The sequence below is a fragment of the Brassica rapa genome, chromosome A04, assembly GCF_000309985.2.
Source record: "Brassica rapa cultivar Chiifu-401-42 chromosome A04, CAAS_Brap_v3.01, whole genome shotgun sequence".
Classification (NCBI taxonomy): domain Eukaryota; kingdom Viridiplantae; phylum Streptophyta; class Magnoliopsida; order Brassicales; family Brassicaceae; genus Brassica; species Brassica rapa.
Genome location: NC_024798.2, coordinates 13,258,395 through 13,278,433, shown reverse-complemented (window position 1 = coordinate 13,278,433; position 20,039 = coordinate 13,258,395). Strand labels below are relative to the sequence as shown.

The following is a 20,039-nucleotide window of genomic DNA, read 5'->3' as shown; positions in this document are numbered from 1 at the left end:
AAAATTTATTTACGGATCTATTGATTTTATTAATTGAAACTAAAAGCAAAATCGAGTTGAAAACGAGTTTGAAAACTAAATAAGAATATTTCGAGTTCAATTTTTTTTCCTACTAAAACAAAGCAAAATCCAAACTGAACCAATAGCTGAAAAGCCTGTAACCAAAAGTAAATTAAGATGTCATTGTAATCCCATGAAATCGACTTTGTCATAATGCATCAGATGGGACCAAGTCGGGTGATGCGTCTGAGACCTAACCATAGAGCGTAGGGTCACTTTAAGTCAAATGGAATCTACGTGGTGTTTCATTGCACTATTACAACCGTGAAAATGCCGACTTTCTCTGAACCTTTATATTTAAAGTTTTAGAATTAGATCGGGATAATCGTAGACATTAGACGAAATGACAATTTTTTTTGTAATTAATCTAAATCGTAGAACGATTAGGTTATGCTGTCAAAGTAACTGAAAATTAAGTAGTTTTGAAATTTCATTGACCAAAAGAAATTTCACTCCGTTTCATAAAAAATATCAAGACATATTTTACGTAGCTTAAGAAAATACTAAAATATATTAATGTACTTTTATTTATTATATAACTATTTTAATAAAAATAATGTAAATAATTTAAAAGGGTAAGAAAGAGATTTAATATAATTTTTTACATTGAAAATATAGACTAACACTTTTTAAAACAAAATAAAAAACTTAAAATGACATTCTTTATGAAACAGAAAAAGTAGTATATAAATACAATATGATACATTTCTAGTATGATTTTTAGTGTCTTGGGATTCTTAAGCTTATTTAAAAGAATTCACACACAAATTTAATAAAAGCTCCAAAACAAATGAATATTTATCTCAATTTTGATTCTCTATTAATTTTGTGTAAAATTAATTAATTTTATCCAAGTTTATAATATATTGCGTAATCAGAAAATCAATATGTCATTTTGCTTCATTTATATTGTGTAATGCAAGAAAATAATATATATATATATATTTATTTATTTTTCATCTTAATCTTAAAATAAAATGTATATTTCAAGTTTTTGTTAGTAGGGCATACAACTTTTGGATTAGTATTTCATTATTTTTATCACCAAGTATTCACTAAATTCTTTATCATATCACAAGTTTATACCACAAGTTAGTAGGAACCTGGTGAAAAAAATTCTTAGAATATCATGAGATGATCTTATTGAAAGAGAAATAGTGTTTCGGATCTTAAAACATGAAAAATTGTTAGAAATACTACAAGTTAAGTACCACTTTGCAAAAATACCACCACTCAGAAAATATATTAAAATTTGGGTTTAACCTTTAGTGATTATTTTTTTAGGGTTTAGTATTAAGGGGTTCGGGTTAGGTTTATAAATGTTCTATAAATATTTTAAAAAATTAGCTTAATGATATTATATCACAAATTTAGAGTATTTGTAAAAATAGTCATTCATTAATGGTATAATTAAAAAGTGGTATCAAACTTGTGATACAACTGAAATTCCCCCAAAAACATTGATCTTTTTTATGGCAGTTCATTATTCTCTATATATCTCAAGTGTAAAATGCTAAGGAAACAGTTGCAACTTGAAGCGATAAAAATTAAAATAGTTGATATGTTGATGAAATGGTGAGTGTAGCTTTAGGTCGTTTTGGTTCACTTTTTGTTTTGTTTTTTGGCTTTCGAGTTTAGGTTCTAGGGTTATAAGATCCATTTGAGTATTTATGAAACCTAGTTTGTATTTTAGTTTTTGGTATGGTTCTGATAAAAATGTTTGAAAGTCATAATATTTTATTTTGTTGATCTAACTCTGTTTCAATTTTTGCTTAATTTTGGTAATTTCAGATTAAAATTCAAATAATTTAACACAAAAAATACTAACTAATTTTGTTTTCTTATTGAATAGAATATAATTTTAGATTTCAGATAAAAATATCGAAGAATTTAGATAATTTAGATAATTATTGGTTTACAAAGTTTGTATGAGTATGTATAAACTGGCGACAAAAAAAATTAGATAATTATAATATTGCTAATTCAATTTTTTTAAAATATTTTTATATCTTTCACAAAAATAGTTTGGTTATTCAGTTTATTTGGATAACTCGGCTATAAATAGTATTTTAAGATATTCATCATTTTGGAACTAAATATAATTAATGTTTTAGGTATATAAGTTGTATCTTAGAAATTCAAGTATCCATTTGGTTATTGGCTCGATTTCGTTTTTAAGATATAGAAGATATTTGTGAAAAATTGTTTGTTTTTGGCTTGACTTTTATGATCCAGTTTAGTTTATTTTCTGGTTTTCGGTTTAAGTTTTTAAGATTAGTGTTTTTGTTTGAATCTTATTGTCATCTTTTATAATCTCATAAGAGAATTACAATTCATATTTTTAAATTTTAATTTCTGAAAATTTGTGATTTTAAAATTTTGATAAATGGTTAATTTTATCATTAGCTTTTTGTTGAGACATAGGCGGCTTAAAAGAAAATAATAGGTTTGACTCCTCTTAATATAATCATATATCCTCTCATAAATTAATAATTGAGGACCCAAAATTAATATACATCTATATATTTTATATTAAATATTCAAATTATATTAAAAATTTAAAATATTATATATATACTAAATATTATTCATAAGAATTTAAAAGAATATAATTAACAAAATAATTTAATTACATATAAATTTTAAGTGTTCAAAACTATATTTTACTCTAGATCCGTAAAAAAATATTGAGCTGTATTGAGAGGTTTTATTGCTAAAGTCTAGTTGAGAATATTTAGTTATAACTTATATCTTATGATATTTAAGTGTTTTTTTCATATTAATGTCATAAAGGTGATCTTTTTTTTTTTTTTAGAAAGTCAATATGCTAATGCTTGAGAGGTGTAAATTGTAATAATTAAAATCTCAGTTGATATGCCATATGCCAATGCCAATTTTCAAAATGTTTAACTGAAAATGGCTTTCTTTTACAAATTCCGTTGTTAACTTGGTGTTTACTACTCCATGATGTATTGTGTTAAAAATTTTGGTTTGGTTTAGTTTACCTTCTAATCATCATACTAGTTACGAGATCAGTCACATGGTCTATCTATCCATAAATTGTAGCCCACTTGGATTACACTACCCCCATCTTAATTGCAATGATAAGGATCATGCAATTAAACTTGGGGTTCTAATGGTAACATGTGAACATAGGAACATGCGTTGATAAACAAACCGATTGAGTAGAACAATTGTGGTTCGTGGAAGACAAGCATATCAAACCGATCAAAAGGTGCAAAACGAACAACAATAAAAAATAAATCCCGACTCTCAACAATAGTTATCATATTTTTAGTACTTTTCTTTTATATTTGGGATGTCGGAGATTGTAATTTTTCTGTGTAATGATCAGTAAAATTAATCCACGTGATTTCTTTGTTCAGAAAACTAAAGTTTTTTTTAACAAAAGAGCATTTGAACGGTCATATTTATGTTGGTTATTTTATTTTATTTTACTACAATTTTTCCTGAATAATCAACACTTTTTTTGGTCAACCTATTGAATAATCAACACTTTTATTGTTGAGAATCCAACATTTTTACAAAAAAATTATAATAAAGTTGTAAATTTTTTATACCAAAAAAAGTTGTAAATTTTATCCAAGATGAGGTTGTTTAACAAAAAATTAATGCTTTTTTGGAATTTTTGTCTCAATTTTTAGGACGTAAATCATCCAATCATATGATTGTAGACCAATTACAATCACTTTCCCCACGTTTTAAAATGTAATTTGCACCCCCTTAATAACTAGATATTCACAAATTTAACCTACAATAATTACTAAATCTCCAAACTTTTCATTCTTCTATTTTACTCAACTTGGCCTCGTACTTCCTCCTCCCGCTACCACCACCGCCGCGTCTTTTCCCGTTCCTCGTCTGACCGTTAGATCCTGCCGCCGCAACTCTCCGGGCAGAGAAGATAACCGGAGAAACACATTTCCGGCGACACCGGCATTTATCTCGGCCGCAAGAGCCACCGCTTCTCATAAGAGCAGAACTAGCTTTGACAGCCAATGCAGCCATCTCCTCCGGTTTAAGAGACTGATGAAGCGAGCTGAGAGGCAATGCGAAGTAAAGCTGTCCAAGCTGAAGCTCCTCGTCGGCGCTAATGGCGGACACGACGTCGTCAAAATCCATATCATCGGAGTTACAGATAAAACACATAGGATTCTTTTGCAGAACGTAACCCACTTTGACCGGAGTCGTGAACTCCATCATCCTTCCGTCTTGCAAGATCAGCTTCGCCGTCGCCACCTGCGTGGACTCGTACGACATGCATATACCCATTTGGTTTGACTCACTGAGTCGACCAGGTTTCAGGCCAAGATGAATAGTTTGGAAAGGATGAAGAGAAATGTGGTTTTGTGTGTGTGTATATATATAATCAAGACGTGCCACGTAGGATTTTGGTGTTATGTGATTATGTTTTTTGATATTGGAGTTTGAAGTTTGAACGACCAGTGGGGGCAACGACAGGCTGTGCAAGTAAGTTGAGAGGATGACAGCTTGTTGTGTAGATTGGTTTACCCTTTGTTTTAGGGTTTAATTACAAGTTCTGGGACTGTGTCTGTGAATCAAGTTTATTTATCAGTTTTACTTGCGGTAGCCTTATAATTCTGTTAACAGACTTATTAATCCTACTATATAAAAGGAGCTAAATCCTAGCTTCCTAAGCCTTGCCACATGAACAAAATAATCAGAACCAACCATTATGCCATGTCATTCCGGACTGGACTTTAAAAAAAAAAAACCAACCATTAAAATATGCGAAGAGTCACGGTTTAACCTGGTTCAACTCCAGTTACATCATAATAAAACAATGCATGCATTGATTGTTGATTATTAGTCTTCTAGCTACCACATCTTTGCCATCCTAAATCAAAATCGATTTTACAACTTTAACTTGCTCCATACTTAATATTCTTATAGCTGGTGAACAATTTAATTTAGGAAATCGTTATATTTCATGTCAAAAATGCATACTGTATTCATTGAAAATTAAATAACATATATTCTACCATTAGGATCAAGAACTCTAATCTGAAGACTATATATTCATCCCCTCTCACTCTGAAAAAACCACCACCGCCAACCGTTCAAGATTTTGTGTAAGTCAATATTTGAAAGTCACAATTTTGTCAATTTTTTGGCATAAGTAATATGTTTAAGAGTTGGATAGTTAAGTCCGTATGCGGTTGGAGACGTGGGGTTTGGCTCACCTTCCACTGTTTATTTTCAATTGTTTTAATAATAGATTCATATTGATAATCTGTGCGAACAAACGTATAAGATTTTAGTTGGTTAAGATTAAACATAGACCGACAATCTTCCGTCTTTAGCTATTGGTCTCCGCCAAAAAACTTTGATTTAATATAATAGTTCATGCCTGCTAATCTACTACAATTGTAGTTCACGTCTATCGGTCATGTAAAATATTTAGTTTTTTTTGGCTTTATAAGATTTTAGTTTGTAATTAATCTCATGGTTCGATTTTATCCATTGAGACCTTTTTCACTATGTTTTATTATCAAACCATTTCACTTTGCCTAAGATTTAAATATTCTTTCCTTTGTTTAAGGATTGATTGTTCCTCAATACCATGGTCAAACCAACCGCCAAAGATCTTCCGCTTATGGGAGGTATTTTGAATTTACAAGTGCATTTTTGAATCAAAAACATTATTAGTATTGATATATTAATTTAATACTTTAATCCAAATCTTTAATAAAACAAATATAAAATACAAATTATGTTTTATATATATATATATATTTATATTTTTGACTATTTACATCTTATTAAATTTGAAGTGCACAAAAAAAAGAAAAGTTACATCTTATCTGATAAGATTCCAAATATATAAATACAATGCTACGTTTTGATTTTTGTTTATTGCTACGAAACGTTTTAAAAACTTGGGAAAAGGTAAAAATACAGACGACATGACCGACCACTCCTTTTCTCCTGGTTTGCAAGAATCTAATTGAGTTGCTTAATATTTGTTCCAAATTAATATATAGTCCCATCAGAATCATAAATTAATAATCTATCTCTATATAATTTTATATAAGTACTAAATAAAGATATTTTGTTCATTTTATAGTTACAAAACTCTAATAAAACAAATATAAACATTATTAGTAAAATATGTTTTTTATTTAAAAATACAAATTATGAAAAAAACCACAATTAGTTTTTAATAAAAAAATCATGCTCCCAACTGTATCAACAGATTCGTCATTCACCCCTAGAAGACACATATAGGAATAATTAAATACTTTGGCAAAAAAAAAACATTTTTGTGATGAAGATTCTTAGATGATGATCGTTTTCTATACAAACATGCGGCACCTCTACACCATTGTTTTAATCCCAGGAAAACACGTAGAAATCCATTAACACAAATATTAACATACTTTAATTAAATATGTAATCCGCGCGGAGCGCGGACACCGGCTCTAGTCAAAGATAAAATTGACTGTTTGATTTTGAGATGTATGGGTGTGAATGTGATAACTATGTGAGTTCGAGTGAAATATAACATGCGTGGATAGATTGGATAGTTATCAAATTAAAACATCAAATAAATTTTTATTACTAATTTCTAATAAAATATTAAGTATACTCAGAAATCCAAAATAAATTTCATATTAATGGAAATGATTTTATACTTTTTATTTGAGGATTGAAGTTCTGGATGTTTTGTTTATTAAAAAGGATTTAGATAAAAAAGGATTTATATTTTAGGTAGTGCATTTAAAAATGCCTTAAGAGTGAATAGTACAACATTTACTAAAAACAAAACATAGCAACAATTAGTCAATAAATTAAATGTTTCTTTATTTAATATATTTTAAAATAGAAAAATCAGTTCTTAAGGAGTATATGTTTTGTTCATGATGTATCTAATTTGTTTGTTTGTTGAAAACGTATATGACAATGTGTGATGGTGATTGGATGTGTATGTGGGGATATGTAAATAAGTTGCATGATCTGAAATTTATTGCTTGATAATAACATAATATAAATAAATGAATAGGGACCATTCATATACATATATGGTTCGCTTTAAATGTTATATAATAAGTTGCAATTTTTTCTTCATTTACATGCACGAAGAGATTAATGGCTTTTCGTAGACTTCAAAACTTATAATGTTAATGAAGCTACGAGATACAACCATTAATATTATTTAAGTTCATTGTCGATCTCATCTGAGTATGTAGGGACGAACACTAAAAATAGGCAAGCTATTCAGTTGTTTTTTTTCTAAATGATATTACTATCAGGTGTGTTAAAAAAAATAAAAATTTATATTCCGATATGTGATAAATTGAACTAATTGAACCTCGCTCGATCTTGACTTCTCCTTGAACTCGATTGCACGAACAAGAATCTAAAACTGATGATTTGTATATATGTTAATCCGGTATTCACCGCACTCCTCCTTGATTCAGAAAACGTCGCTATATCTCATTGGAGTTTGGGAATGAATCAGCAATCACTATACTGCTCACAAGCGAACTCTGTTACACTCAGTTCTCTTTCTCTTTCTTCTTGACTTATTACAAAGCGATGCTCAAAAACTTGACCATTTAGATCACCATTAACCCTAGCATTCCTAATGGGGTGCTTAAATCACTTTTTAATAATAAACGGGTGTTAGCACTTAATTTAAGAAATCTATAAATTATTGTCCTCCAATGCAAGTTGTTTATTTTGGGATTCTTAAAAAACAAATTATGAAACATTGTGATGAGAAGGAAGATAACTTATGAAACTCAATCAATCATATGAATGTTATCGAATAATTTCAGGACTTTCTATTCACATGCATGCTTCAAAACACCAAAACAGACATTCAATGTATGCATCATCAAACGACTAAATAACTTAACCTCTTGGACCTTATTCTATTAGAATGGAAGGATTATCCAAACTCAAAACAAACCAAGGGAAGAAACTAATCTATCCTTGGTCGAATAATGTCAGTCCCAGAGATGACAATAGATGATGCCTTTCCATGGTATGCAATGGGAAGACGAAACCTGAAAATAACATGGTAATTCCCAAGATCCAAATGAACAAGTTTAATCTTTTTTTGGTGACCCTACAACAATCCAAAACAAAACAAAACACCCAAAATCTTACTGAGCTTTCAGGTTTGTCTGATCAACTTGAGCTGCATTGATTGTAGTAGTGCTGTTTCTTGGTACTGAGCTTTACAAAGAAAGAGTTCGAATTCGTGAAACCCATTTGCCTGGGAGTGAGTTTGGAGAGGAACCTCTTCATCGTTGTTAGCACTGCAGAGAAACGATTGAGTGAGAATCCTGAACACAATGTCTCCACTATGATCATAAACCGCCATTTGATGTCTTCTCAGAAACAACACAATCTACATAAAAAGCAAGACTTTTTATCAGAACACGATTTCAATTGTGTACCAGTAAGAAAAAACACTATAATCACCAACTAAAGCTACACACAGAGTATCAAGAACCCCTAAAGCTACAAAACAGAGTATGAAGAACCCTAGAATCACCAATTAACCACAAAGACTAGCCTTTTACGACATCAAATTAGGGGAAATCAATGAAATCGATCAAATATTTGGTGGGTATCCAGAAATCAACTTACCTATTGGGGATGAGAACTCAGAATCAAATCTATTTCTTTTGCGGAGATGAATCGAATCGATTTTTTTTTGATCCGTTCAGTTTGCTTGTGCGAATCTTTGTCTCCTTTTCACGTCTTATGTGATATCTCTTTGTCTCTTATTTTGGTTCAGAACAGAAATCAAATATATCTAACGACGAGAAGGATTGATGTGTATTTATTGCTTTGTTGCTTTGATCTTCGTCTTGATGAAGGTTTCGTCGGAAGAGAAGAAGAGAGAGAGATGCCGAATGATTTTGTCAAGAGAGAGAGAGAGAGAGGTGTCTCCAAGACACAACACGTGTCCCACAAACAGCGGTGCTTCTAACGCTTCATTAAGCACCATTTCTTCTCATTAATCCTATTTTTTTTTAATCTTTATTAGGGTAAGCACCAGCATTAAGCGCTCCCGTTAAAGATGGTCTTAGCTTTATATCTCAGTTGATTACACTCGTCTTAAACACACGTGTGACTAATGAAAAAAGACACTTTTCTAAACCGAACAATACAATAACTTAAGAATCGTAAACCCTCTACCTTATACCAATTCTTTGATACACTTAGGATATACCGGATTCTTCTTTCTTCTTCTTCTCTTGACATTCATGTAGATCCTTCAGCTTTGATCTAATGATTAGATCATTTCAGGGTTGTTTAGCATTGATTATAACAGTTAGTTAATTACTCTATTATATAATTAAATATAAAATTCTTTATATCTACTTTGAAAAAATATTTTTTTAGAAATCTAATCAATACAAAAACCTACTTATCATATAACATATGATCTATGGCTAGGATTGTATGGTATCAATAGAGTAAATATTTACTCTGAAATTAAATTTACTCCAAATTCAGCTACATATCCACCAATCAGGTAAAACAAAGCTTTTCACATTTTCAACATTTTATTGTACATAAAGAGAAAAACACTCTAACTTTTACTCTAACATTTACTAAAGAAACACATTTACTCGAATTCCCTTATTCTTTTTTCTCATACCATCTATTTTACTTTTCATTCATTTCCACTTTTTCATTTACTCCACTTTCCACTTTCTTTTACTAATCATTATATTATGTATATGTAAAGCAATTCTAAGATGTATATGAGTAATCCTTATCCTTTTTAAACTGAACTTTCATTAACATAAAAAGATTAGAAAGTCTATATATTAGTTTTTTCTCCTCATTCTTCCACTCTGTTGTAAATAGTAACTAGAACCAAACTCGCGCATATATCAAAGATACTTTTCATTTTGAGATTAGTTAACAAAAATGCTGTTTGTTTTTTCCCTATCTCTTCATGAAATGTTATTTCATATTTTTCAATCTCATTCGATAACGTTGCCTCAACCCCAAATAGTTTTAATGAATTTCTTAAGTTAATTTCAATGGCTTAATTTATAAATATTTTTTTATATTATAACTCTATTTTAATAGAATCAAACTTTATATAAAAGTTATATTTTTTATTAATTAAAGAAAAAAAAATATATATATATATGTTAAGTTACTAATGAATTTGTCCAACAATTTTATATAGTAGATTTTTGTAGAACAATTCTATTTTAATAAATTAGATAAAAATGAAACAATATTTAACCTTTATTTAAGAGTTATATTTTTGATTAATTAAAAATAAATACATGTTAAGTTATTAATGAATTAGTCTAGCAACTTTATGTAGTAATTTTTTTAGAATAACTCTATTTTAATAGAGTAGATTAGGATAAATTTCACCACAATTTTTTTTTGTTTTTTTGTAACTATTTTCACCACAGTTTACAATACATTGATGAAATACTAATTAAGCCCACAAGTTTCAAATCTTAAGTTTCAAAACGAGGGAAACGAAGTACCAACCCTGGAAAAACTAACAAGACTAAAACATTAAAAAAGAAAACGAACTCCTATCCGCAAAACACATCGACCAAATTTCAAGCTAGAGCACTGAAACAAGAACCACAAGTGACAAAACCAAAAATATCAGAACTAGGGATAAGCTTTACGAAGAAATCATTCCGCTGTGTAAATCTTATCATAAATGTAAATTTTTATTTGGTATCAAATGGAACAAATAAATAAATCAACACGTAAGTCAAGTAACCAATTGTAGTTAATGAATGTTGTTCTATTTTACTATCAACTGAATGCAAACTATTAGAGAGTGCACAAACCTAAAAATAAATGCATGGCCAGAATTTGTGGCTTTCACGAGGATGACGGAGACAAAAGAAACGAGTGACCGAGACAGATGACATGGCTAAATCTGACACATGTCACGGCAGCTAAGAAACTGCGTGTCAAATTGACGTGTCGCGTTCAATAAGTATGTCCTACCTGACTGAAATCGACAAGTTTGTCAAGTTTCTTATTGGCCTGATATCTCTTTTCGTTATAATGTTATCAAGATTTCAGATTAATAATGTCAAATGCGACACTTTATTCGGCAGCTTATAACCGGTTACGTAGTTATAACAAAAAATCTGACATGTTATAATATACGATACAATAATTATTGTTTTAGATGTAAAAAATCGGGTTTTTAGTAATTAAACCCCTCAACTAAAGATGAATCGTAAAAAAAACTCTCAACTAAAAATCCAGTGAAATAAACCCTCAACTTTAGTTTCGTTAACATATGTTACCCTCCGTCTAAAAAACCGTGACGGAGGGTAACAAATGTTAACGGTTTATAAGTTGAGGGTTTATTTCACTGGATTTTTAGTTGAGGTTTTTTTTTACGATTCATCTTTAGTTGAGAGGTTTTATCACTAAAAGTCATTAAATATTATTAAATTATTTATTATCATTTATACATTGTTTTAAGATTTATAAGCCTTTAAAACTAATTTATAAATTTTAATGCATTAATATATTTGTATATTAATTTATACATCTGAAATTAATAATTTTTAAAACTACTTACAACTTATTATAACTTTGAAATATTAAATTATTTGATATTTGGCAATAGTGATATAAAAAAATTTGTGTGTTTATATCGTCATTGTCAAATATGAAATAATTTATAGTTTCTAAGTTATATTAAGTCTTAAGTAGTGTCGAGATAATTCATCCATGAAGTCAATCTTTCTATTTAGAGTATGACGCATTTTTTCCTATTTTCATGATTTCTGTCATCCGATTCATACTTCTCCCCCTCCAAAATAATGCATGATTATTTTTATTCTCATTGATTTCTGAATAACTACATTATATTTTTATTTTCTTGATCAATAATATATTTGAAACATAAAGTAATACAATAAATCAAGAACAATATAGGAAAATAGGAAAGTATGAGCCTGATGACGAAAATAATGAAAATAAGAAAAAGTACGTCATACTCCAAATAGAAAGATTGACTTCATGGATGAATTATCCTCAACACTACTTAAGACTTAATATAACTTAGAAACTTTCAATTATTTGATATTTGAAAATGACGATATAAACACACAATTTTTTTTATATCACTATTGCCAAATATCAAATAATTTAATATTTTGAAGTTATAATAAGTTGTAAATCGTGTTGAAAATTATTAATTTAAGATGTATAAATTAATTTTATAATAGATTAATATATTAAAAATATAAATTAGTTTTAAAGGCTTACAAATCAATCTAAAACAATGTATAAATGGATAATAAATAACTTAAAAATCCTTTAATGACTTTTAGTGATAAAACCCCTCAACTATTTTTGAATCGTAAAAAAAACCCTCAACTAAGTTTTCAACATTATAAACCCTCAACTTATAAACCGTTAACATATGTCACCCTCCGTCACGGTTTTTTAGACGGAGGGTAATATATGTTAACGGAACTAAAGTTGAGGGTTTATTTCACAGGATTTTTAGTTGATGGTTTTTTTTACGATTCATCTTTAGTTGAGGGGTTTAATTATTAAAAACCCTAAAAAATCTGATAGTAATTCATGTTATTTTTAAATGTCCACCAGTTCTACAAATATGATCTTTAACATCGATACCGTCGAACCCATACATATACCAAATACTAAATGTTTATGTCAAGATAGATTATCTCTTTTAGAAAAAAATAATACTGAAAATCCAAAGCTAAATAGAGATTCATTTCCTTTGATAATTTGGTTTTTCTGAAAAAATTGGAAGGATAAACTATTGAAAGAGATAGACAAAGATTTTTTAGAACTGATCAGATATGCAGAGAAACAATACTAAACTTGTTTTCAGCAAATGTGGATGTTACTATAACATCACAAACATTAAGTAAAATTGATTCACAAGTCATATGCTTGGAGAACATATGTTTGATGGATGGATCATTGACTCCTACTTCTCAATTCAGTGGATGTAGATGGGTTTAGAAAGACAATTCTAGAAAAATCTAATTAATGGGAACACGGAATATAAGACGACGGCAGTCAGCAGCAGTCAACTTTACATTCAGAATTATAAGCTTTGACATGGACGATGGAAAGTATGCTATGTCATTCAACATGCCAGAATTTTGGAACAGGCTGCAAGGACGTCGGCACCACGATTAAACAACCTCATGCTTGACCAAATTTCTCAACATAACTAGAAGATATAAAGACTCTTCAAAAATGTTCCAAGTATTCAAGATATCCTACAATCTTCAAGGGCAAAATGATATTTTAGATTTTCTAGTTAGATATATAAGATCTTTTCATAGAAAATTTGATTTTGTTAGTTGTTTTATTCCAGCCTAGTGGATAACCAGACTACCTCAAATTTAAGTAATAGAATGACTGTTTGACGTAAAAAAAATATATATATACACGTAATGGATGGTGTTATTTTACTTTTGTTGACAAAAATGTGTTATTTTGCTTTTTCCTTACAAACATTAAATTCGAAAATGGAGATATAAAACTGATAGATTAGACGAAATAATACAATGTGGATATGCATACAAAATAATCAAAACTTGACAAGTTTTAAATTTTTTAACATTTCTTCAAATATTGAGAAAATGATTAAGATCGATTTATACGTTATTGTTTATTACACTTTTCCTTTTAAAGGGTTTGACTGATTTTGCAATTACTACGTGCAAATACTGCGTTTGCAGTTAGCAGTGGTTCTGAGCATTTTATAACAATCACAAAAACGCTGTAAACTGCTTTGTATAATTCCAAATATCTAAAACTAAAAAAATAATTCCAGCTAACGTTTATGGTTGTAGACAATTGCATAAAGATAAATAAAAAATATTTTTTTAAAAAATTGTATAAATATAGAAAAACTATTTTATTAAAAATTTTAATTGAGATAATATAAATACTAATATATACTATATTATATTTTAATTTATATCAAAAAATTTAAAACAAATTTTTGCTATAATCTTTTAGACAATAATCTATATACATATATAAAAACCTATTTAAAAAAAGATAATACTAAATGTTTTTTAAATATAAATTGTATGTGAAATTATAATAATATAAATTTAAAATTTATATAATAGAAGATGTTAATATTATTTATTTATTACTAAAATAATGTTTCATTTGGTAGTCAAACCCAATCATAATTTTCCCGCAAATGCATCAATTTCTAACCGATGTAACAATTGTGCAAATCGTTTAATAATGCTTGAAACTGTAACTACTCGCAACCTTCACCACTGCGTTTACACCAACAAGACCCTAAAACAAAGTTTTATAATTGTTTAAAAAGCAACTAGTTGTTTTTTCAAAATTTATAATTTTTTTAGTAAGAAATGTTTATTTACCCTTAAACTATCAACGTAAATTAAATATTTAAAATTATCAAAAAGTTAAAATATCTTTAGTTTTCTTAATTTATTTGAAAAATCTAAAATCATTTAAATCAAAATGGAAAGAGTATTGGTTTACGTTTTTTTTTCAAGTTAAAATAATAAGGTAAATTTAATTTAAACCGTTTAAATTTGATTGGTCAATGCCCAGTGTAATATATATATATATATTCCTTCTGTTTTACAAAAATGTTGTAATGTTGTTTTGACACTTTTTACAAAAATTAAAAAATAATTGAACTCATTTTTATTCTTAATATTTACACATGCTTAACCAATATATTTTTTAATTAATATTAAGTTAAAATAAATATATATATTAAAATTTTGAAATGATACTTTTTGTGTGATAAAAAATGTGAAAATAACACTTTTTGTGAAACAGATTTAATATATTACATCACATTTTAACTTATATTCATTTAAACAAGTAATATTTGAGAAATGTGAAAAGTGCATATTAATTAGTTGATTTTGTCAAATATTCATAAAAAACGAAAGAATTAAAAATATACCCATGTTATAGGTACCAGTTATGGATGGACCATTTAAAGTCAATTTTTTTTAATTTATCCTTAGATGCGCGTGCATGTGTATCTAATGTATTATGCATATGTAACGCAACAAGATTGTACTATATTTATCAAGTAAATGATATAGAAAATCTGATCTGGTTCTCGAATGGAGAAGATGAGTATTATACTATTTTTTTTTTGTCAACAGATGAGTATTATACTATATTCATAAATAGAATAGTATACTGTATTTTTTTTTTAAATTCACTAGGAGAGTTAGAGCAAGCACATCAGTGAACCTCTTCTGAACCTCTCTTTTTTTATTATTTTAATGTTTTTATTTTTCTGTTTTACGTAAAAAAAAATTAATATCTAGATCAATCGCGGGCCACCATGTGTTGTGGGACCCGCGCTACAGTGCTTGAACCGATTCACTATGGTGAAACTGGAAGAGACAGGTTTATAAGTCACAATTATAATAATATTTTTTTTATATAGGAATGTGCGTGAACCCATTAAATGATCCCTCAATAGGGATGCTCTTAGTTAGATAGAAGAAAAAACAGTGAAACTAAGTGAGAGAAAGATAGTGGTGGAAGAAAAGGTGATGATGAAACAAATGGTCGTGGTGGTGGTGTCCATATTACAAATGCAATAACAACAAACATAATACATATTTGTTTTCTTTCTATTTTATATGTCTATTTTATAATAGAACACAAAACTAATAAAATTGTTCACATTCTTAGATCTTCTTTATTAACTGATTGTAATAGAGCTTAAAGTGTATTTTACAGTGGCGGAAGATAAAATAAATCTAACAACACCAGATGAACGGATTTTGGTTTTGGTACAGTTGATGGAAGATGAAACTATAGTGGTGAAAGAGATAATAGTAACAACTAACAATGCTAAAATAATAAGTGATGCTGGTAGAAGTGATTAAGATAGAGTGACAGAGGTAGAAAAAATGGAATGACGAAAGGGATGAAGAGGCGAAGGAAAAAAATAAAAACCATAAAAATGAAATAAAAAATAAAAATAAAATGATTTGTGTCTTTGGATTATTAATGGTAAAATCTTCTCGAAGTATCATTTTTATCTACTACAAAATAGTCATACTAGAAGTCTATGTTCATATATTCAAATAATTTTTTATTGTTTACATTAGTTTATTTAATATATAACATTTCTAAATAATTATAAAGATATTAATAACAAATCCATTTTAACTATAAATTTAAATTTTAGTTTTAGGAATAAAAAAATCTGTTATGAAAAAATCTAACAAAATCTTTTTAAAAATTTTAATATTATTTTAATTAATGCACTGATTAATTTCGAAATTAGTAGTATAATATTATTATACATTAATTTTAATTAAAATTTTATTATAAACAAAATAATAAATTTTTTTCTAATTTTATAAATTTTATAAATATAAGTATATTCTACATTATATTAAAATAGAAGTAATTAATGAATTACATATTAAAATTATGTTTTTTTACATATTAAAATTATGTTGAATTGGTAAACCAATATATTTTGAAAAAAAAACACTTTCGGTAAGATAAAGAAATAAAATATTATTCACCATTTAAAGTGACTAAAATATCATTCACCTTTTAAAATAATTAATATTCATAAATTATGTAATAATTTTAAAAAAAAATTTTTGTTAACATATGTTAAATTTTAATATTTAGAACTATATATCATCTATTTAGTTATTTTTAAAATGACAATAATATATTATCATAAATTATTATATACAAAATAATATAAAATTTTATATTTATAAATGAAATGTTACCCGCACGGGGGTGCGGATTAAAATCTAGTTGGAGTTAATACATATAATACACACTATATTTTATCCATTAGCTCTTTATGGTTAGTTTCTTTGCTTTTCTTTTGGTATGGTTATATGTCCAAGTTTTTCTATTAGTTATACAATATAATACACACTATATTTTACCCATTAGCTCTTTATGGTTAGTTTTTTTTTGGGTATGGTTATGTGCCCTAGTTTTTCTATTAGTTATTCCATTCGTTTCAAAAAAATATTTGTCTTAGAATTTTTACACATATAATAAACATCATAATTTTTATTATAAATGAATTATTTTTGTGGACAAAATAATGAATTAGTTTTTGTGATTAACTATTTTCTACAATTTTAATCAATAACTATTTTCTTTAAAGTTTGCAATTTACCGCTATTTATTAATAAAAATACATTCAGAATGTATTTTAATTTTTTTTTAAATCAGTTATTTTAAAACAGAGAAAGTATTTAAAAAATCAGTGTGCGCTTTTTACGTACTACCTGTAGCATATGTGCGCTTTATTTTTATGAAAATGTATTAACAATTGATGGCTAATTAATTAACTGCGATGGAGTTTAATAAAGAAATCTTGATGATATCGATGGGTGGTTAATTGTCAACTAAGCACATTGATGCCAACCAGAAGTGACTTGTGCTCCCAATTAATCTTCTATATACTGATTTTAATATTAGTTGTTTTGGTATTTTAAAACATCCACGAATACTTTTACTCGAAAATTCAACCCTGCAATTAGATTTAAAATATTAATAAATGATTAGTTTTTCTGATCTTTCTCGTGCAATGGAAGGAGAAACAGATAGGCATCTTGATGCTTTGAAACTTAACTATTGTAGAGTTAACTTCGGAATGTCTAATTAGTTAATTATGCTTGTTGGCTATAATACACTCGTAATCTGTATTGTGTCGTGCATACGTGTGCCTAATTAGTTTACTGATTATTTTTTAATCAATCGTAGTTCTCTTTGTGTTAGGAGATTCTGCAACTTCTAAAAGATCAGTAACTTAATTACATTTATATATTTTCTTGTAATCAGTGCCGCCTCCAATTATTTTGAGGCTTAAAGCATGTTAAAATAAATGTACTTTTATAAAGTGTGCTGGCTATTGCTGTACATGCTCTCTACAGCCACAACTATACATATAAACTTAAATCTACTCGAATTTTGATTTGTATTTTTTTTGAAGCTTATAACATTTTATTTTTAAAATTCACAGCATTTCTTTAAATTCATGCCTTAATAATTGCTTTGGAGAGACAAATACATACAACCCAAATTTAAAGATTTTTAAAAATTAAAAATCTAGAGCCAAAGCAAAAAAAATCACAGCAATATTTTTACAGCCGAAAAAATAAAATCACAGTTCTTACCAATCAAATCCATACTTTCTCCATTTCACTTTAGTTGTCGTTTTAGATTTATGCACACATATTTTTTAAAAATTAATTTTGCATATTTTTAAAATAAAATTATCATTACCTATACATCTAACCATGAGGGTGATTGGTTAGGCTGTAGGAGGTCATTTTAGTTTTAATTTTTATCTACAACTTTAAAAACTATCAATCGTGCTTTATATTGGTTTTTAAAGCTACAACCAAAATAATAAAGCTACAGCCACAAAAAAAATTAACTTGCAAAAATTTTATTTTCTAAAGCCCAATCTTTTTAGCTGTAGAAAATTTTAAAGGTACACCCTTAAAACTAAATAAAAAATCCTACAAACTAAATTTTAAAGTAAATTTTCTACAGTTGCAGCCCAACCAATCACCCTCCTCCCATATTTCAACCAATATAAAAATAAATTAAAGAATATTGTTAATAAATTTTGCATTGAAATTCTAACACAACACTTATTTTGAAGTAACGACAACTAAACTGAAACGGAGAAAATATTTAGTACACATCTAAAAAAGGTTTATATGAAAGAGATTTGAAGCATGGTTCGAACTAAAAGAAATGATGTCACAATCTTCTCTAATATAACCATTTGAGATGCACTTAATTTGTAAATGTGACCAATTTTTTTTTTAATATTATGTGGCATAAGCTGTGGTTTTACATGCCTTCTAGCATGGACGGGTTTGATTTGTACTTTCTTCATTTCAAAGTATATGATGTTTTGCTTAAAAGCACAAAAATTAATAAATTAATTTTTTAGAATATATTATTAATAATTCAAATGAAAAATAAGCTAATCAATCAGTAATAATTATAATATTATTGGCTTACCAATTTTGAATAAAGTTCAAATACCTTAAAACCATCAAAACATTTAATATTTTAAAACATCAAATCTTCTCCAAAATCTTTTATATTATGGAATGGAGCGAGTATTGTTTTGCATGAAATATACGTAAGAGAACGTCGCATGCAAGACCCTTTTGCAATAATCTTTTCCGTTTAAAAAAAAAAGAAGCTTTCATGTTTTAGAACTAAAAATTTGTGAGATTTTTTTTAACTGGACAAAATTCAGATATAATTTCTCTCGTATAATTTTGGACTGGAATAAGAAGGAATACTACAATTTAATCCATCATTGTGCGGATTAAAGAACGAGATTGATATTGCCACTAGACCTAATTCTTTTTGAACATTTTTATTACATTGGGGTTATTCCGTGCCCATGAAGATGCCTAGACTAATCTCCAAAAAGGTAGCAGAGCCCACATATGAAGTCTCATTCCATGCATTCAAATGATGCCTAAAGCATGGTTTCATATCCGCGTGGTCACATGATGGAATGTAATGGAATGCCTTCGAACCCATGTTGTTTAGCAACTCAAAGGCCATCTATCAATGCACCACCGCCATGTGGTTATCTTTATCTATATTGACAAGAATATAAATAGTTACATGGAAACTCTATATGTGTGTTTACTAAAGGAAAATTGGGATTGGTAGCCATGAAATAAAGCATTATTAGGTATCTAACTAAAAAAACACTCTCTGTTATTACTATAATATATACTATATTACCCCTCCTTGCCGGTTAATAAGTGTATACACTTCTTCATCTTCATCTACCTACCACCATTACTATTTCTTCCAATCTACTATCACTTTCTGTAAAAAACAATTTCAATCATTTAGATCTCTATCTATCAACCGTAATTATTGTCATCATTTTTTTTTACTTATTAACCAAATCTATA

At 27.9% G+C, this 20,039-nt stretch overlaps 1 protein-coding gene across 2 annotated transcripts; it reads right to left on the bottom strand.

Annotated features, from left to right (window-relative positions):
• Positions 1–1,666: 1,666 nt before the first annotated feature.
• On the bottom strand, positions 1,667–11,261 carry LOC103864486. 2 transcript variants are annotated; one of them, XM_033289586.1, is made up of 2 exons: positions 8,218–11,261; positions 1,667–8,114 (listed from the first exon to the last, which is right to left on the bottom strand). In XM_033289586.1, the coding sequence occupies exon 2, from the start codon at positions 4,351–4,353 to the stop codon at positions 3,862–3,864; it is 492 nt and encodes a 163-aa protein (XP_033145477.1). In that variant the 5' UTR covers positions 4,354–8,114; positions 8,218–11,261; the 3' UTR covers positions 1,667–3,861. The 2 variants fall into 2 exon arrangements, with proteins under 2 accessions (XP_033145477.1, XP_033145476.1); XM_033289585.1 differs by having other exon boundaries at positions 1,667–8,461; positions 8,704–11,261.
• Positions 11,262–20,039: the final 8,778 nt, after the last annotated feature.

Excerpts from the sequence above, each read along its gene's own strand:
- LOC103864486 (XM_033289586.1), bottom strand. The coding sequence starts at position 4,353 with ATGGGTATATGCATGTCGTACGAGTCCACGCAGGTGGCGACGGCGAAG.